This window comes from Trichosurus vulpecula, chromosome 4 (assembly GCF_011100635.1).
Source record: "Trichosurus vulpecula isolate mTriVul1 chromosome 4, mTriVul1.pri, whole genome shotgun sequence".
NCBI lineage: Eukaryota > Metazoa > Chordata > Mammalia > Diprotodontia > Phalangeridae > Trichosurus > Trichosurus vulpecula.
Window position 1 is genome coordinate 202,201,078 of NC_050576.1, and position 21,315 is coordinate 202,222,392.

The 21,315-nt window shown below is 42.8% G+C and overlaps 1 protein-coding gene across 1 annotated transcript in view; it reads left to right on the top strand.

The window, feature by feature from the left end:
• SDK2 (sidekick cell adhesion molecule 2) overlaps window positions 1–21,315 on the top strand; it is a 247,810-nt gene that overhangs the window by 121,560 nt on the left and 104,935 nt on the right. The window contains exons 10-14 of the mRNA XM_036755650.1: window positions 1,406–1,522; window positions 2,848–3,015; window positions 10,837–10,939; window positions 19,543–19,719; window positions 20,786–20,922. Of these exons, the coding sequence (XP_036611545.1) occupies window positions 1,406–1,522; window positions 2,848–3,015; window positions 10,837–10,939; window positions 19,543–19,719; window positions 20,786–20,922 (702 nt within the window). The remainder of the gene's footprint in view (window positions 1–1,405; window positions 1,523–2,847; window positions 3,016–10,836; window positions 10,940–19,542; window positions 19,720–20,785; window positions 20,923–21,315) is intronic.

The window sequence follows — 21,315 nt, forward strand, 5'->3', positions numbered from 1 at the left end:
GGCCATTTGGCCATTTCTCTCTTAGACCAAAGACAATCATGGCAGTGGACTCACAGCTTATATGTCCAATGGAAGAGGGGTGTTCTCAGAGGTGGCAGTCAATTTTGATTGGTTAACAGTTAATGAGAGAATTAATATTATAGTAAGGGACTAGACCTGAACTTTGATTGTCATTTATTTCTACGTTACCCCCAACCTTGGGCAATCTGTTCAAAGAATTTATCCTCCACCCAAGCCTGAGCAGAAGGGAGTTTCACCTCAGATCTAGTTGGGTGGTGTAGGAATACCCAGAATGAGGAAGAATGTTCATCCTATCGTCCATCAGCCCTGTCTTTGAGAGATTGGACAAGGAAATAAGACAGGGAAAAAAAGCTGGGGTCTCCCCAGTTCTAATAATTGGCTATTAATATGAGAGAGAGAGAATCATTTCTCTCATGACATTCTCCTGAATTGTCAAAAGATCTATGATTTCATCTGTATCCGCGCTACCTCTACAGAGCTGGATCTCAATCCAACCACCCCACTTCAATTTAAGATTCCTCATGAATCTTACCTCCCATACCAAAAAAAAAATATATATATATATATGTGTGTGTGATATGTAATATGTTATATATATTCATACATATATAATGTGTTGGACAGCTTTTCAAAGATAAACTTCTCCAGGCTTAGCTAGGCTAAGGGTAAACCACCCCAAGACACAGTCCATTACTGTTTGGGCCATTCAGCTTAGTGGAACTTGCCAGAGCTTCGCCTCCACCAGCATAGTCTTTTGAGAGCCAGGATCAATGGTACATGACAATGAAGTATTCATTGGAAGATGAGGAAGATGAGTGAAGGAGTAACTGCCGTGACAATAATAATAAATAATGACAGTAATATATCCCAATTCACGTGTGATTAACAGTTTCTCATTGTTGTAAAGAACATGATGAGAATTCTGATGGGATGGCTTTGTCAGTTATAATGCCAAGTCTTAAGGCCTGAAGAGGTCTGGATCTTTCCCCTTATTGGGGTCTGTGAACAAATAGGAAAGAATGATTGATATCATTCATTTTCCTGGCAATGAACCTCAACAGGGGAGGTTAAACTAGAAAGGCTTCGGGTGAACTAGAAAAATGTGTTTATTTCAGAGGCTACTGGGATATGTTGAGCTATCTGAGAATGGTGTGGATTTCCTGCTTCCCTGCAAGGGAACCAGGGAACAGTACCTAGTATGATGTATTGCATGAATAAATGTTTGTTGAATGAATGTTTGTTGAATGAATGAGTGAAATAACAAAATGGGACAGGGGCAAATAGGAGGTTGTCTGCTTAGGACTTAGAGTCTCTACTACCTGCCAGCTGTGGGGAGCCCAAGTGGAGTCTAGTTACTAAGGAGTTTGTCCATCTCTTTCCCAAGGCATTGCTCCCAACATCACCAGAGGCCCTTTGGACAGCACAGTGATTGATGGCATGTCTGTGGTGCTGGCATGCGAGACATCTGGGGCACCCCGGCCAGCTATCACTTGGCAAAAAGGTAAAAGGGATGATATTCAGGAAGGGCATATCAGCAATGGGTTTTAGTAACAAGAGTGTAAGACTGAGGCTTTTGAGAATTGGATTCTGAAATTCTGGCTCTGTAGTCATCGAACTTTGTGACTTAGAGCAAACATCTGGGATATACCCTAAGGACTCCTGGACCCTGCCACTGTACCACCAGACCTTGCCATTTTTCCTTCAGTTGAATTCCCCTCTATTTGTTCTCTCCTTCAATTAGAATATGAGCTCTTTGAAACAAGAGACTGTCTTGCTTTTGTCTTTATGTCCCCGGCACTTAGCACAGTATTGGGCACATAGTGCCAATGTTTGGGACAACCAGAAGCTCCCAGGCAACATGTACAGCAAAAGCTGTGAGAAGATATAATTAATTAAATTAAAGCCTTAATTAAAGCCCTTTTCATTCATATGCAAATCTATTCATGCACATCTATCCCAGGATACTTTATTCTGTATCCAAGCACACATGGATATTTATATACGCAAACACATACTCCTAGATGTGCACGCATACCGGTACACTCATAAAGGCAGACAGAGATAACCTTAGGGCAAGTCAACAAGACTTTCAGTCTCCCTTGCCAAAGAGCATTTCCCAACCTCTCCAGGGCCATCATCTCTACTTCATCCACTTGTCCCCTCCTTCCCAATGCTTCCATTCTGTCTCTTTCTCACATAAACCAAAGCTTAGGCACTTGTCCAAGGTGACTTTTTCCTGAAGCATCCAGCTTCAAGATGCCCGTCATCACCTCATCAAAATTATTTGCTCCTACCTGATTCATGGGTGCCAGCTGCGAGCAATCTGTGTTGTGAGAGACTGAAAAGGAAGATGCTGGGGCCTGAAGGCAGTGATGGAATCTAGAGTTTGAGCACCAGACCTTAGGAAGGAATGAGAAATATTTATCTATTAAGAAGCAAGTGCTATATAGTAGACATAGCACTGAACTGGACGTCAGAAGACCTGGATTCTTGTCCTCACTTTACCGTTAACTAGCTACGTGGCCTCGAGCAAATCATTTTTCCACATTTCTATGCCTTAGTTACCTGATCTATAAAATGAAACCAGATAAAGATAATTTCTAAGGTCCCTTCCAGCTATGAGACTGTGAATCTGAGATTGACTGGGGTGTTTCTGGAACAGAAAGGCAAGAGAGAGACAAATTAGGCATACAAAAGGAATATCAGGTCATCCTGCCCATGATCCACTCTCCTGCTATGTTTCTCTCTGTGTCCTTCTTAATCTTGAGGTGGCCTATAGGAATCGGGGATTGCGCTGGCTACATGTTCTTTTGTATCTCCCTGCAGGTGAGCGGATCCTGGCTAGTGGCTCCATTCAGTTACCCCGCTTCACTCTCCTGGAGTCTGGCAGCCTGCTCATCAGTCCCACCCGAATCTCAGATGCCGGCAGTTACACATGCTTGGCCACCAACTCACGGGGAGTAGATGAGGCATCAGCAGATTTGGTTGTGTGGGGTAAGTTGGCATTTATGACTAATAAGAATACAAAGTGTATATATGCACCCCATGTGAATCCACACACACGACGGACATACACAAACATATACCTATAGACCTCCCTCCCCCAGTATACATGACCCCATAGGGTACTTATAGATGAAGTCAATGCCTCTACCTTTGTAAATGTATTCGATCTCAACTGTCATATTTTTTTAAGGGAATGGACAAATTGGAGTGGGTTTTTAATGAAAGGCCACCAGGTCAGCGATTGGTCTGAAGCCAATGTTAGAAGATAAATAGCTGAAGGGACTGGTAATGTTTAGGACAACCAGAAGCTCCCAGGCAACAGGTACAGCAAAAGCCATAAGAAGATGCAAGTAAAATGTGTTAAAATATTGCTTCTCTGGGGTACATGCTTGTCAAAAGTGGCTAAGCTTGATGCTTAGGTCGTGCACATCAGTGTGACTTAATAACACCTAACGTTAGCAGAGGTTAGAAGTGGGAAGAAAGAGATCAGCCAAGCAGGCCTAAAAATAACATTCTCTAGAGCCCCTTAGAATTCAGAGCTCCCAGGAAAACAAAAACAGTGAAGAGGTCAATTTGTTGTGGCAATTATAGAATGTCCTCATTATCTCTTGGGTATACTCATCTAAGCAAGATAAACTAAGTTTGGGGCTGGTCACCAGACTCTGTCTTCCCTGGGTAGGGCATCTCTCTTTGTCTCCAGACCTGTCATCTATGCTTCACTCTACTGACCCCTCATCTCCATCCCTTCCATTCTTTGTATGTCCCTCCCCTCATCTACAGCTGTACTTTGCATTGAGAGAAGCAGGGACAAAGGAGGATGGTCTCAAAGAGAACTGTCCCAGTGACTTAGCAGGATGGGTTGTGTGTATCTTCCTGCCTGAGGGTGATCAACAGTTATGGGTGATGTAAATACAAGCTGATTTTCCTGCTAGAGAAGAAGGTGAAAGGATTTGAGGGGCACTTCTTTATGCTTTGAGTTATTAGAGAAGACAAAGAATTCCTACACAAGATGAAAGGAATAATCTAGGGAAGTGGCCAGGTTAAAAAAAAAGATTCTGAGAAGGTTCTGAAGAAGGAAAACTAGTGATGGGGAAGGTTGGTATTGAGAAGAGAATGGAACAAAGGAGAAAGAGAAGAAGACATTCTGCACCTCTTGAGTAAGCATTAATCTACTCAGATAGAAGGTGAAACTTGACCGTTTGGAGAGGAGACAGCCATTGAACTAGGAGGATTCAGCAGGTGCCTCCATGACTCTTACTCAAGGAATGGAGAAGTTAGACATAAGATGACTTCCCATTGAGAAGATGCATGTATCAGCTCTTATGGAGACATGAATGAATAGGTCAGATTCTAGTGCTGAGGGGACTTCAGGCTGTAGAAGTAGGCCAGGTGATAAGGGCTAGAAGACCTTAGGAGGTAGTGGTAGGACCACTGCTGCTGGTTCTCCATCTCATCAGAAGGAATGGAGTTGATAACTTCCGTCTCATCCATGCCCTGTGAGCAATCAATAGCCTAATTGATGGGGGAAGGCAAGAGGGGAGAGTGCCTTCTGGGGTAGCATGGTCTTGGGCTGGAGGAGAAAGCAAGGGAGTAAGGGAAGAGAGAAGAATTGCGTGCGCACGTGCACACACACACAGACACACACACATACACACACACCCATGGTTCTTCCCACTGCTCAGCTATCCCTGAAGGATTCTGGGATAGGGATGGGGACTAATTTATGTGAAAATTAAGAAAACACTTGCAGTGTCTTGCTAATGACTTTGAGGTATTGCTTAGGAAAATAAAGTTTAGTGGGGCATAGTGAAATTTTCATCTTCCAGTTGAAGGTCATAACATTTGAAAGAAAATGAAAATTTTGTTTTTATTACATGAGAACTCTTCTTTGGTTTACTCATTGTTTTTGGTGATTTTCTCTCTCATTTCCTTTTGAGGCTTTCTGGTGGTTTTGTTTCTTTGGGGAGTTCCTATTGCTATTTTTGAGAGAGATCTTGAAGGATCAGACTTGCTTTCTTTTTCTTCACTATCGTCCTGGAGAGAAGTTGTTAAACCAAAGGGAGACCGTAGGAAGTGAGCAGCCAACTAGTTATGAAAACAGGGTCAAAGAACAGGGTTTCTTTTTCTGGACCGTATTGTACAGTGGCAACCCAATGGGGATGTGGGGGTGCAATGCATCTCATGAAGAAGGAAAAGAACATGTTTGACAGGAGACTTGCTGAGTTAATCAAGAGAACTTAGATCTGAAATTTGAAAAGGAGAGAATGGCGGGGTGGGGAACGTCCAGATGAGCTATCAGTCTGGATACTAAGGAATCAATATGGTGTATTGCAAAGAGCTCTTGGGGGTTTGGAGACAGAGAATCAAATCCCAGCTCCACCACTTAGGTAAATCACTTACCTCTTCTGGATCTTAGTTTCCTACTTTGTAAAGTGAGGGGATCGGACTAGATGACCTCTAAGTTCTTTCCACATCTTTAATTGTATTAATAATGTCAACAGATGTGACATGGAAAGAACTCTCAAGTGAAACTTGAATAATTCAGTTTAAAAAACTAGATCCCCTAGAGCCTAGCACAGTTTGTATATAGTAGGTAAATAGAAAGTGAGTAGGCCTCGTCTTCCAGTTGGTCAATTCCTCCCAGAACCTTCATCTTAAGGAAACCGCCCAGGGCAGCCACATTCTCTCCTTTGTTCCTCTCTACACTCCACCCTTTTTTTAATTAATTAATTTATTTTTAGTTTACAACAGTCAGTTCCACAAGCTTTTGAGTTCCAAATTTTCTTCCCTTTCCCGCTCCCTAAGACAACATTCAATCTGATATAGGCTCCACTGATACGTTCACATTAAACGTATTTTCGTATTAGTCATGTTGCAAAGAAAAATTATAACCAATGGAATGAACCATGAGAAAGAAGAAGCAAAACAAAACAGAAAGGAGAGAGAGCACATAGTATGCTTGGATCTGCATTCAGGCTCCATAATTCTTTCTCTGGATGTGGATAGCGTTTTCCATCATGAGCCTTTTGGAGTTGTCTTAGAACCTTGCGTTGCTGAGAAGAGGTAAGTCTATCAAAGTCATCATACGATATTGCTCTTACTGTGTACAATGTTGTGGTTCTTCTCACCTCACTCAGCATCAGTTCATACAAGTCTTTCCAGGTTTTTCTGATGTCCACCTGCTCATCATTTCTTACAGCACAATAGTGTTCCATTACATTTATATGTCACAACTTGTTCAGTCCTTCCGCAGTTGATGGGCATCCCCTCAATTTTCTGGACTCCACTCTTAACTCTCCAGGCTTCTTTCTTTACCATCTGGAAACCTACACACACACACACACACACACACACACACACACATACACACACACACACACACTCTCAGATTCCTTTTATGTGTTGTCTTCCCCATTAGAATATAAACTCTTTGAGGGTTTGCTCCTTAAAGGACTGACTGTCTTTGTGTTTGTATTCGTATCTCCAAGGCTTAACACAGTGCCTGGCACTTTTTTTGTTTAGTCATTTTTCAGTCATTCCCGACTCTTTGTGACCCCATTTGGGGTTTTCTCAGCAAAGATGCTGGAGTGGTTTGCCATTTCCTTCTCTAGCTCGTTTTACAAATGAGGAAACTGAGACAAACAGGGTTAAGTGACTTGCCCAGAGTCACACAACTAATAAATGTCTGAGGCTGGATTTGAACTTACTAAAATGAGTCTTCCTGACTCCAGATCCAGCATGCTATCCACTGCGCCACCTAGCACGCTCCTGGCACATAGTAAGTGCATAATAAATGTTTGTGAAATTGACTCGACAAATAAATAAAACAAATAAGACTTAATCCTTCCCTCAGAGAGTCTCTAATCTAATGGAATTAGGTTGGCATTGATAATTACATAACTTTATGAGTAACCAACAGAGTGAACTTGACATTTTAATATAAGAAAGTACTTTCATAGACATCCCTAAGTCTGGATAGAGTGTAATTCCTGACCATAATGTAGCAGTGTAAGGATCTAAACCTCATTCAAAAGAAATAGGTCCGACAGAAGGAGTGGGTGAGCAGGTACCAACTGTCAGGAGCATAATGTACACCTGTGAGGAAATCCACAAACCTGAGGGTAGATATTTGGTGGTGAGAATGAAGGTAAGGCTAAGGAGGAACTGACTTGAGATGTGAAATTGGCAGGAACCTTAGGAGAAAGTGACCACGTCAGCGTAGAATTCATGATAGCAATGGAAGGGAATGCTGGCTCTAGTCCAACACATACCTTAGTATTTAGGAGAGAACATTTCCAAAAGTTCATAGCAGAGATAGAAGTCGAGTCTTTGAAAGGAAATGTGGCTCAGGAAGGAAGGGAAGAGCAAAAAGCGGAAATTCTGACGAGACAACTGCAAATGATCCCAGAGAGGGAAGAATGACTTAAGGAACCTCTCTCTCCAGCTGCACAAGGGGAAGAATGGAGTCATAGAAGCTCGGGTTAGAGGGGAGCAGGGCAGGGCCCAGGCAAAATGGTGAAAGAGGCTCGTTATAACCCAAAGCCACCCACGGCTTTCCCAACCAGGATTTTGAACAGGGATCCCCTCTGCAACATCTCTGACAAGCGGTCATTCAGACTTTGCTCGAAGTCTGCCTGTGATCGCTATCTCCCAAGGGAACCCTTGCATTTTTGGCCAGCTCAAAGCCTTAGGGAGTTTTGCCTTTCATCCAACTAAAACATGCCTCTCAGCAGTGTCCACTCACTGCTCCTAAGACTACCCTCAACAAAGGAGCAGAACAAGAAGCTGTGTGGTACAGTGGGTCAAGTCAGAGTCAAGAAGACCTGAGTTCAAATCCAACCTCAGACATTTACTAGTTGTATGACCCTGGACTAATCAATCACTTAATCTCTGCCTACCTTAGTTTCCTCATCTGTAAAATGGAGGTATAATAGTAACTATTTCCTAGGATTATTGGGCCTCCCAAAAAATTTAGAAAATTGAAAAAAAAAGTTTGTTCCCTTTGTTCCATCCCCCCTTTCAGATAGCTGACAACAGTCACATTTCCCTTAAATATTCACTTCTCCAGGCTAGACAGTTCAGTCAATCCTCATACGACATTTATGGTCCATAGCCCCTTACCATTTTTAGTCTTCCTCTTTTGGATGTCCTCAAATTCCTCAACATCCTGCCTAAAATGTGGTACCTAGAACCCTATGAGTCTCGAAGGCAGCATATCACAGGACTGTGACCTTCCTCATTCCGGACAATATGCCGATCTTAATTCAGCCCAAGATCACGTTAGCTCAGATTTTGAAAGAACACATACTGTATGTACAAAAGGTGAAAGGAAGGCCGTCTAACGAAGGATGAATACAAAAGAATGTCATACCCCTGTAAGAATAATGTTGGGGAGGTGAAGGCCCAGGATGAGTGGAGGTTTGCCAGATAGGCTAAGGATTTTTTAAAAGGCTTTTTGAGCTGCTTGGATTCGAAGTGAAAACAGGGAAAAGATAGGCTCAGTGTTTGGGACAATCAGTATAATGATAACAGAACAGCAGAATTCATCTCTTCCCTGCTGTTCTGGGGGACTGCTGCATCTTCAGAGGAGCAGTGACAAACCAGTAGATGTCCAGAGGAAGAGACCTGAATTCAAATCCCACCTCAAGACGCTTCCCAGCTGGGTGACTCCAGGCAAGCCAGTTGACCTCTCTCAGACTCAGTGTCCTCAACTGTGAAAATCAGGATAATAATATAGCACCCACTTAACAGGATTGTTGTGAGGATCAAATGAAATTACATATGTAAACCACTTTATTAAACTTTAAAGTACTATGTATTAGGTTTTTTTTTTATTTTGGAGGCAATCAGGTTAAGTGACTAGCCCAGGGACACACAGCTTAGAGGATCAGGAGAGGCTAACACATTCTTGTTGTTGTTCAATCATGTCTGACTCTCCATGACCCCTTTTGGGGTTTTCTTGGCAGAGACACTGGAGTAATTTGTGATTTCTTTCTCCAGCTCATTTTACAGATGAGGAAACTGAGGCAAATAGAGTCAAGTGACTTACCCAAGGTCACACAGCTAATAAGTGGCTGAGGTCAGATTTTAACTCAGGTCCTCCTGATTCCAGGGCCAGTGCTCTAACCGCTGCACCATCTAGTTGCCCCTGTTATCAGTATAATGAAGCCGTGTTATGTGTGAAACAGTTGAAAGTCTGGAGAAGTTTACCCTCTAAAGGAGAGTCATGATAGCTGTCCTCAAACATTTGAAGGTCTGGCATACAGAATGGGTACAACTTTGCTTTGCTGTTTTAACTTCAGCAGACAGAGGTACACTCACTGAATGGAAGTCAGAGAGCTACAAGAGGTGGTTGAAATGTGAGGCATTCTTATCATCATCATCATCATCATCTTCACGACCACCACCATTAACTCAGCATGAGGACAAATTTTCTGATAATTAGATCTGTCCAAAAATGCAAGGGGCTATTGAGAAAATTAGGGCTGCCAGGTAGTGCAGTGGCTAGAGTGCCAGGCCTGGAGTCAGGAAGACTCCTCTTCCTGAGTTCAAATCTGGCCTTGGAGACTTACTAGATATGTGCCCCTGGGCAAGTCACTTACCCCTGTTTGCCTCAGTTTCCTCATCTGTAAAATGCACTGGAGAAGAAAATGGCAAACCACTCCAGTATCTTTGTTAAGAAAACCCCAAATGGGGTCGTGGAGAGTCATGGAGATATAACTGAAGCAACGGAACAGCAGCAACAAGAGTGTGGCAGCCCTTCCTGCTCCCCTTAGGTGTTGATATTCTCTCCATCCTCAAATAATTATATACACTGGCCTAGTTAAATGTTTTATCCCCAAGTAGAAGGTAAGCTGCTTGAGGCCAGGGGCTCTTTTGTTTATTTGCTTCATCATTGTAACTCCAGTGGTGCCTGGCACATAGTAGGTGCTTAATAAATGCTTGTTATATGTGGATGGATTAGAGAAAGGATTCTTGGTTTGAGGTGGAAAGTTAGAAGGAAGGAGACACGCATTTATTAAGCACCTACTGTGTGCCAGACACTGCTAAGCATTTTACATATATTATCTCATTTGATCCTTACAACAACTTTGGGGTATAGATACTATTATTAGCCCTAATTTACAGTTGAGGAAACTGAGGCAGGCTGAAGTTAAGTGACTTGCCCAAGGTCACACAGCTAGTAGGTATCTGAGACAGGATTTGAACTCAGGTCTTTCAAGCTCTATCCCCTGTTCCTATTATCTGTCTCAGTTTCCCCACCTTTAATGGAGGGAATCATTCCTGCCCTGTCCTACCCCAAAAAGAACTTACGACAACAAGAAATTTGTTGGCTGGGGGCGAGCAGGTATTGGTTTCATTTTCTTCATTTAATTTAATCTTTTTTTCAATGAACAAAAATCTGTTTTTTTCTTCATTCCACTTTCCACACTTAAAAAAAAAAAAGAAAACCCTTTTAACAAATACACGTAGTCAAGCAAAACAAATTCCCACATTGGCCATGTCCAGAAAATATATGTCTCAATCTACAGCAAGGAATTTGTAAGGATGGGTAAGATAAGATGAGAAAATAGTTGTAAAATTGCTTTGAAAGTAAAAGTAGTAGATAAAAATGGTTTCCTTCTCCAGAATTTTGCGACTATCGTTATTTTAGCCTGTTATACGCAGTGTCCAGATACAGAGACTTACGCAGACGACAGCTACGTGCATCTTTGTTACACACCCACCCACAGGGCGCCATCAAACCAAGCATTCTCCTCCTTGTAACTGCTTCCCTGGCTCACTCCTCTTACCGCCTCTGCCTTTCAGCCCGGACACGCATCACCATGGCCCCCCAGGACCAGAGCGTCATCAAGGGCACCAAGGCCTTCATGACGTGCGGTGTGACCCATGACCCCAGCGTGACTGTCAGGTACCTCTGTCGATGGCTGGGAGTGGGTGGGGTACTCCAAGCCTCCAGGGGCAACGGAGTGACTGGGTGGCCCAGATACCGTAGGGCTCAAGCAATACCCATGGGGCTGTGGGTCTGACTAAGCACAGGGTTGAGCTCATAGCAAGCATTTAATAAGCACTAATTGAGTTGATTGGAATTGAATCAAAAGACACTGTATTCCATTGAATGAAAGGGGAAATGGAATAAGAGAATAGGAAAAGAATAACAGGGGAAGTAAAAACAGAGGGGAAAAAACAGCTAGGTGGCGCAGTGGGTAGAGTAAGGGATTCTGCAGTCAGGAAGACCTGAGTTCAAATCTAGCCTCAGACACTTACCAACTATGTGACCTTGAACAAACCATTTGACCTCTGTCAGTCTCAGTTTTCTCATGCATAAAATGGGGATGTTAATAACGTCTGCCTCCCAGAGTTGTTGAGAGGATCAAATGATAAGATATTTGCAAAGCACTATACAAATGCTACATAATATTAGGAAGGAAACGAGCACATATTAAGCACCTGCTGTGTGCCAGGCACTGTGCTAAGCACGATTATTGGCTGATCTCTAAAGGTCTTCTCCAACTCTCAATCCTGTGATTCTATCTCTCTTTGTTTTCTCTATCTCTCCTTCCCCTGTTACTCTTTTCTTTGTCCATAGGACAAGAAGGGCCGGCAGCCAAGATCCTCGCTTCCTCTGCAACCCAGCATGGTATTGGGAAGGAGTGCTGGATTTGGAGACTAGGGTTCAGATCTTGACTCTGCTCCTCGTGTGATCCTGGCCAAATTATTTAATCTCTCCCCATCTTAGTGATCTAAGGCTCTTTCTGGCTCCAGGATGATGATGCATTGAGCACCCTCCGGTCGCTTCCAACTAGTGTACAGGGCACCGCACTTGGAGTCAGGAAGACCTGGATTCAAATCCCATGTCAGATACCTACTAGCTGGGTGACCCTGGACAGATCACTTAACCTCTCTGGGCCTCAGTTTCCTCGTCTATGTAACTGGGGATTGGACTCAGCGGCCTCTAAGCTCCCTTCCAGCTCAGTATTTAAGACCCTATAAGCTTATAAACCTATGATCCTATTATCTATGGTAAACAAGCCAGAAAGATAAACCCTCCCAGGGCCAGGAGCTGGAATCCTGAAGAAATCTCTCACTATCTGTGCCTCTCCCTCCATCTCATAAAACCCAGTAAAAAATTTAACTCCACTCTTAAAAATTAATACTCCCTAAATTCTACATCTCTGAATATTTTATGGGGCAATATCCACACCACAGCAGTGGACAGCAGGGCAGGATGGACGGCGGAGAACAGTTTGTGAAACCCCCACCTCCCCACCCCATCTTTTTTAGGAACAATCCCCAGAGAAAATGCCAACCCTGGAGCACCATCTGGTGGTCACCTAGCATATGACAGCTTATGGCTAACGGGTGGGAGCCTGGGGGAAGAGGACTTTACTCTTGTTCGTCTAAAGCAGAGTTTCCCAAATTGCTTTGGCCCAAGAATGGTTTTGAGATTGAAATATATTAACCGAAAGCATAAAGGTGAACGGAGGTCGGAGAATCTGGCAGGCGTGGAATAGGGAGACAAGACGGTACACTGGACGTGAAGTCAGGAAATCTAGGATTACCTCCCAGCTCTAACACTTAACCTTTATGTGACCTTGGACAAGTCATTTAACTTTTCCAGGCCTTCATTTCCTCGTCTATAAAACAAAGAGTTTGAAAAAGATGATCTCTAAAATTTCTTCCAGTGAGACTTATAGAATATATGGGAGGTCACAGACATTTTAATGTAGAACCAGGAAAATTAATTCTGTTTTCATACTGAAAAATAGCCAACTGTAATAAGCATCTTTGATATATACATAGGATAATGGGATCATAGATTGAGAGCTGGAAGGGACCTTTAAGGTCCAAAACCCATGTTTGGCATTCAAAGCCCTATCACAACTTGGCTACTTCCTACATTTCTAGGCTTTTAATTACATTACAACCTTCCCTGCACTCTATCATGCAGCTGTACTGGGCTATGTTGTTCCTTATGCAAATGCTCCATCCCCTACCTCCCTCCTCATCTTATGATATTCTCCCTCCTCATCTTAGAATCCAAGAGACCTTTCCCAGCTTCGAAGCTGCTGGTACCTTCCCCTTTAATGCGACCTTCTGTCTACAGCTAGTTCTCAATTAGTGTGAAGAATGAATCCCCCCAAAGGGGGGACTCCACATTCAGTTGGAATTCATACTGTTCGAAGTTATAATTTTGTAAGATGTGGTTATTGCCTCCAGCCCCATGGAAACAGGCTGTGCACATTCGAATAATGTGACCCCGTCAGGATATTCATTATTCTCAGCCTGGATGGGATGTACTCTATTTTTATCATTTGCTTACAGGTGTGTTGTTTCCCCCATTAGAACATAAGCTCCTTGAGGGCAGGGACTACTTTTGCTTTTTCTTTGTATCCAAAGCACTTAATATGGAGTCTGGTATATAGTAAGGGCTTTTAAGTTAAGTTGTTTTTCAGTCTCGTCTGACTCTCTGTGACCCCATTTGGGGTTTTCTTGGCTGAGATACTGGAGCGGTTTGCCATTTCCTTCTCCAGCTCATTTTATAGATGAGGAAACTGAGGCAAACAGGGTTAAGTGACTTGCCCAAGGTCACACAGCTAATAAGTATCTGAGGTCAGATATTGAGCTCACAAAGAAGAATCCTGACTCTAGGTCTGACACTCTATCCACTGCGCCACCTAGAGCTTACTAAATGCTTATTGGTGGACTACAGATGAAGAAACTGAGGCCAAAAGCAATTAAGTGACTTGCTCAAGGTCACATGAATTAGTAAGTCAGGATTTGAACTCAGGTCTTCCAGTATTCCTTCAACATAGCACAACAGCACAGGGCAGGACGGCTTCCTGGAATAATCGTTTATATCCACATTAGTAAGGAAACAGAGCAGGGGAAAACTGTGAAGGCAGTTAAGGTTATTTAAGCCCAAAGTCACCCACAGCCAGTTCCCCAAAAGTCTAAAGAACTCTAGTGTTCAGAATAATACAGTAAGCTGTATCCTATGAAGTTTATCTTAATGCCATTGTCTAATTTTACTGACAATTTTTAGAGGTAGTAGGGGGAAGGGAACAAGCATTTATTAAGCACCTACTGTGTGCCAGGCACTGTGCTAAAAGCTTTACTTATTATTAAAAGCTTTTATTATAATATTATTATATTAAATTATATATTAATATATTAAATATTGTATTATATCAGATATGATGTGATATGATATGCATATATAATATAGCATAGTATAATATATAATAATATATCAAACATATTATAACATATCATAATATATAATATAAATAAATCATATTATTATAATAAAAGCTTTTATTATTTCGTTTGATTTTCACAACAATCCTGGGAAGTAGGTGCTATTATTATTCTATTTTACAGTTGAGGAAATGGAGGCAGATAGAGGTGAAGTGACTTGCCCAGGGTCATACTGCTCAGAAGCATCTAAGGCTGGATTTGAACTCAGACCCTCATGATTCCAGGCCCAGCTGCACCACCTAGCTGCCACAACTAGGGGACTTCACCATACCCATTGCTAGTATAGACCTTGGAGTTTTTCAATTCAGTAAACATTTTTTTGAACAGCTACTATGTGCCGGGCACTATGCTGAGCACTGGGGATACAAAAAGAGGCACGAGATAGTCCCTGCCCTTGAGAAACTTACAGTCTAATGGAGGGGAGGAGGGGGAGAGATATATGCAAACAAGTATATACAAATTAAGCCATGTACAAGATAATAGGAAATAAACTGGAAAAGGGGAAGCAGTAGAATTAAGAAGGGTTAGGAAAAACTCCCTGTAGAAGGTGGAATTTTAGTTGGGATTTAAGGAAGCCAGGGAGGTCAGAGCAGGCAGAAGGGACAGCCAGAGAAAATGCCAGGAATCGAGTGCTGGAATGTCTTGTTTGTGGGAGAACCAAGAGGCCAGTGTCACTGGGTCATAGAGTACTTGTTGGGGAGTGAGGTCTAACAGTCAGGAAAGGTAGGAGGGGGCCAGATGAGGAAGGGCTTTGAATCTAATCCAAGCCCCTCCCTTAAGGGATTGTCTATGCCTCACCGACCAATGAGCATAGCAGGAACCAGAGTCTAGACCCTTGACTCCTAATCCATTCTTTTCTTTGGTAGGACCCTGCCTCACCACCATCGTTAGCATAACCCGACAGAATTGGCACCCCAAAATATTATCATCGTATGAGTGTCGGGATCTATTTTTCCTCTCCGTAGGCTCTCAAAATTTGCTCTTATCTAATTGGCACATTGGAAGACTAGTCAAGGGTAATAGCCCTGACTCATGCTCTAAACCTTTCCCTAGGTCAAGCAGCGGCCCAATTTAGCAGTAACATAGAAGTCAAGGACTGGGATGGAAGCAGAATTTATTTTGCTCCAGACCTTTGACTTTATCAGGGTGAGAGATTCTTGGGTAGAAATTCCCTCCACCAATGCAGATCAGCAATTCATCAGTACTTTGGGACAGGTGGATGGCACAGTGGATAGAGTGCCAGGCCTGGAGTCAGAAGTATTCATCTTCCAGAGTTCAGATCTGGCCTCAGTCACTGTGTGACCCTGGGCAAGTCGCTTAACCCTGCTTGCCTCAGTTTCCTCATCTGTAAAATGCGCTGGAGAAGGAAATGGCAAAGCACTCCAGTATCTTTGCCAAGAAAACCCCAAATGGGGTCAGGAAGTGTCAGACACAACTGAAATTAAGGCTTTCAAAATGCTTTACACAGATTAGTTCATTTAATCCTCCTAATGGCCCTGGGAGGTGGATACTATTATAATCTCCATTTTACAGGTGAGGAAACTGAGACTGAGATTGCCCAGAATCACAGAGGCCACAGTAAATGTCAGAGGCCTGTCTTGAATGCAGGTGTTCCTGACTCTGAGGCCATCACTCCCCATCCTGTACTCCACTGCTACCTAGCTTACTAATCTAAAAACCTACCAACTGACTTCCTCAAAAACATTTTCATTTGCTTCTCCCAACATCCCCAGCAGCTCTAACCTGAGCAGAATTAGGACTCCTCTCAGTTAGTATCTGCATTCATTTCACCATTAAAAATGTTAAATGTAAAAAAGATTGTTCCAGGGACCACTTGCCAAAATTGCATCCTATCCAATTACAAGAATCCAGAGCTCTTATGGGAGGGTTCTAATTGGTTTTTATTTTTGTAGACTCAAAGGTCCATGGCTCAAGCAGGTCCTAATACCTTTTACTGGGTTTTTGACAAAAATATTTTGTCTACCTAGATATCGATTTCCTAACCCATAAAATGTGAATATCATTAGGGACTAGGAACTGGATGTCTTTGGTCCAGGAAACTTCCCTTTCCCAGTGTAAGTCAGCACTTTCTCTGCAATTTAGAGTCTTCAAGTTGCTTAGATCACTGAAGGGCTAAATGTCTTGTTCACGGTTACACAACCAATTACGTAACAGAGGCCAGACTTGAACCCAGGTGTGCCTGGCTTTGAGGCTGGCTCTCCAGCCACTCTGCAACACTGCCTCTAATAATAAGTTGTGATTGTTAAGTTGTTTCGGTCATATCCGACTCTTTGTGACCCTATTTGGGGTTTTCTTAGCAAAGACACTGGGGGGGTTTGGCATTTCCTTCTCCTGCTCATTTTACAAATCAGGAAACTGAGGCAAACAAGGTTAAGTGATTTTCCCAGGGTCATACAGCTAGGAAGTGTCTGAGGCCATATTTGAACTCAGGAAGAAGAGTCTTCCTGATTGCAGGCCTAGATACACAGTAGATGTTTTTGAGTATACCGATATCCATATTAAGCCTTTACCACAAAAGTTAATTATTGACTGATAATGCCAGATACTTAATTTCCCGGGTCTCTCTTTTTGCGTCAGATGCTGCATCGCTGGCCATTCCAAGTGCATATGGCTATAGACCAAGGATTCTTAAATATTCTTTGTGTCATGGACTCCCTCTGGCAGTCTGGTGAAAACTATTCTCAGAATAATGTTTTTAAATACATAAAATAAAATGCATAGAATTACAAAGGAAATTAATTGTATTGAAATACAGATAGCATTTTTTCCGTCCAAGTTCACAGATCCCCTGCCCTCATTTAACTACTCATGTTCTTGAGGGTCGTCATCATCTCTTTGAAGATCATCGATAGCAGCGGCTCACATCTCAGCAACACTCTGGTTTCCTAAGCACTGTCCTCACAACAGTCTTGTATACTAGGTAGTATGAGTATGATCCTACCCATTCTCTAGGTCAAGAAAGCAAGATTCAAAAAAGTTGATTGACTCACCGATGGCCAATCAACTATCACCATAAAATCGGAGGATATAGATTGCTCTTCTGAGGACTTTAGAGATGAGCAAACTGAGACCCAGGGAAGGTGAAGGTCCAAGGTGGCACAAATAACAGAGGCAAGATTTTGACCCCTGTTCTCTGGCTCTAAATCTGAGGATCTTTTAACTTCACCCGCTTTATCTGAAGCTCAGATGTTGAGACAGCCTGGCATGGTCAAAAGATTAGAAGACTCAGAAGGCGGGAGCCTTGAGTTCCAGATGCAGCTGGACCACTGGCTACCTGGGGACATTTAAGTTAATGTCTTCCTTTTTTTTGGAGGGGGAAGCTAGGCAATCAGGGTTAAGTGACTTGCCCCAAGGTCACAGAACTAGTAAGTGTCAAGTGTCTGAGGCCAGATTTGATCTCAGGTCCTCCTGACTCCAAGGACAATGCTCTGTTCACTGCACCACCTAGCTGCTCCTCAGTCTCTTCTCTCTCAGCCTTGCCTTCCTCATTCCTAAATGCAAATGATGGATCTGGATTGGTCAGCTCTATGGCCTTATATTTTTATGACAGATTTATTCCAGAGCATCCACATGGCCCCAGTTAAAGGAAAATGTACCCAAGGAAATACACCCCCCAAACCTGCATTTTCAGGGCCCCTAAATTAGATAAGCATCAACATTGCCTCCAATTCTGCCCTCGGTGTATTCAGAAGTTCTCAGGGTCGCTTTACAAGAAAGCTGTACGTATCAGGTAGATACATAAGGCCTGTAATCAATGTTGAGTTTGCTGATGAAACTCACTCAAAAAACAATTCTGCAAAAAATAAGTTACAAGTTGTTTGACATAGCCACATATATAATTTGTTGAGTCTCTCTCTTTGTAGCATCTGGCACATAGTAGACTTAATAAATAGTTGTTATTGAATGGATTGGTTGATTTTTACCAGATATCTCAAAAGTGAAAACATTAGTTGTTTTAGACAGTCTTAACCCCTTGTCCAGATGGTACCATGAATTGATCTAATGATTTCAATTAAAACCAAGCCTAAGATGTACACTCAGGAATTTTCATCTTGCTCTCTCCAAAATGTTTAATTTATAAAGAATTTGTTTCTGATCTTTGTTCTGGAATTTCTGTGGTAGCCTGTAACAGTAAGGCAAAAAACACAACATCAACAATAATCATGAATATGCCTATGTAGTTCTGTATCGCAAAGTATGAGAGACTCTCCCTAAAGAAGGTGAAAGAAGTATAACATTTATTCAGACACCAGAAAACCATATCCCATAACCAAATGTTCAGCTTCCACAGCCATTCAGCCCATTTTATCATAACAGCAAGGAACTTAAAACACCATACAACAGCCTGGAGCCTTGACATCCCAAAACCTCTCCAACCCCCTGTTAGCGTCTTCCCAAAGACAAACTCACAGTACAGTTAAGGCAGCCTGTTTAGTTCTAACAATCACAAGGATGACCATTAGCAGCCATAACTGCTCTCTCTCTCAGTGTTTCCTGTGACATACCTTCCTTTTCCTGTCAGGAAGCTCCTCCCACCACACTTGGCTTAGGCTTCCCGTGACATAAGCAGGTCACATGGCCTATTAATGGGTGGGAAAGATCTTCAAATCTAATTGCTACCATATAGCCTTTGGCCAAAACAGTAACATTTTGTCTAGAGCTTGAATTAAGATCTAAAGGATAAATAATAAAAGGATAAGTAATACCTTAATGTGGTAACTCTTCACAGAGATTTGCATTTTTACAGTGGAGAGTTTCTTGGTTAAGGAAGCTGCTCTGATGGTGGAATTTCAGGCCCCTACCAACAAGAAAGCTATTTCTGGTAAGAAGAAGTACCCAACTCAGCATCTGAGCATGAGAGATTGAGATTAGATTTAAAGAATAGCATAAAGCATACTGAATCTGGAGCTTAGAGAACCTGGATTTGAATACAAGCTATGTTGTTACATATGACCCTGGTCAGTTTCACCTGTCTGCTCCTTGTTTTCCTCCTCTATAAAATGAAGAGATTTGATTAGGTGATCTCTAAGATAATTTCCAGCTCTAAATTATATCCACACCAAGCCCATGGAAACTGCCCAGCAACACGGGCAGGATGGCGTCAGCCTGCTTTGGGAAAACTGTCCCACCTTGGAGCAGATCCCTTCAGAGGAGGACCACAGGTCAGTGGATCCCAGCAGAACATCATCCCATCACTTGACTCTGACAGGTTCATTTTTTTTCCTCTACTAGGTATGTCTGGGAAAAGGATGGAGCAGTGATTAGTGTGGACAGCACTCCTCGCATGCGCCTGGACAAGAACGGCTCTCTGCACATCTCACAGACCTGGTCAGGTGATATTGGCACCTACACCTGCAGGGTCCTGTCTGCAGGAGGTAACGACTCCCGAAGTGCCTACCTGCGAGTCCGGTAAGGATACCCCACCTTCCCCTGGAAGTTAGGCTTGGATGGCCCAAGGAAGGCTTCGAGCAAGGTCCTTGCCAAGCTCTCATGGACCAGCTCCCAGTACTAGTGTGCCTTTCTTCCTTCTGCCCTATCCCCAAAGATACCCAAATCATGTTATCTGTGCCCTCGCCATGATAAGGCTTTGGTACATCCCAGGCAAAATCTATGCATTGCCCCTTCATTATGTTACTTGTCACTGGAGGCTTAGAGCTTTCACTATGACTCAACACTTATTTTTGCCTTGGAGGATGGGATTTCCTGACATTAAAAATATGTGCATTTAGAAAAAGTCATTGTAACACCCACCCACACCAGATGGGTGATTTTTCTAAGGGACAGCCCTGCGCCTGCATGCTGTATAAGCAGAGGGAAACTAGACTCCTGATTTCACATCTATCTTAGGTAATATTCAAAGTTGCCATTATTGGACCGCTTGTATGTTGCACCCTAAGCAGCTGCCCATCTTGCCTACCCTTAGTTCTAGTTCTATCTGTATCTCACTAAGCAGTTATGCATTAATAACTATAGGCTAGTTGTGGTGATGTAACCAGGCATCATTGTGGATAGGCAAGGCAACTGGTTATTTAGACAAATTTCAGGTAAATTTCAATTGATCTGAACTAATGGGACAGGGAGAAAGGAAGAAAGAAATGGGCAGATGAAATATAAGAGAGTTCTCTTGCCTTAATGTAATCCCCACCCCAGATAATAATAATAATACCTAGCATTTATATAGTTGCCGAAGCACTCTAAACTATTATCTCATCTGATCTTCTTCATGTGAGTGTTATTGTTATAACTTATTATATATGGCTGAGAAAGGTGAAGTTACTTATCCAAGGTCACACAGCTAGTATCTGATGTGGGATTTAAACTTGGGTCTTCCTGACTCCAAGTCCAACACCCTATCCGCTGTACTATCGGTCTGGAAGCTTAGTAGCTATCCATCTGAGAAGCCCCAAAGGCCCACCATCACCTTACAGTATTATGTATCATGGCCATGCTTACTGTACTGCTTTCTGTCTTCCAGTCAGTTGCCCCATGCACCTGAGCATCCTGTGGCAACCCTGAGCGCAGCTGAGAGACGCTCCATCAATCTGACTTGGGCCAAGCCCTTTGATGGCAATAGCCCCCTGATACACTATGTCCTGGAGATGTCAGAGAACAGTAAGACCCCTCCTCTTTTCACTTCCCCACATCCTCCTTTGCCCAGAACTCTACCATATGAAAAGCATCCGCCTTTGCCCACATAGTCTGTCTCCTCTCCCAAAGTGTTAGTGCTTATAGACTCCAAATTAATGCCCACTAATTTGAAAAGTGATCTTTACATGGTATGCATGGAGTCTGTCCACTTGTTAAATGCAATTCAGTTAGTAAAATGCAACCTTTAGTTAGTACCCCTCCTCCCATTCCAACCCTTCCCATATCTGGTCAGGTTCCCATCGATGTCCCAAACTTAACTGTGGTGTTAACATGGTAGACAGTTGTCCTTCCCCCTATCCTAAACTCATCACAGCTTGGGTAGTAACCACAGGGCCCCTCTGGAACCTTCATCTCCAC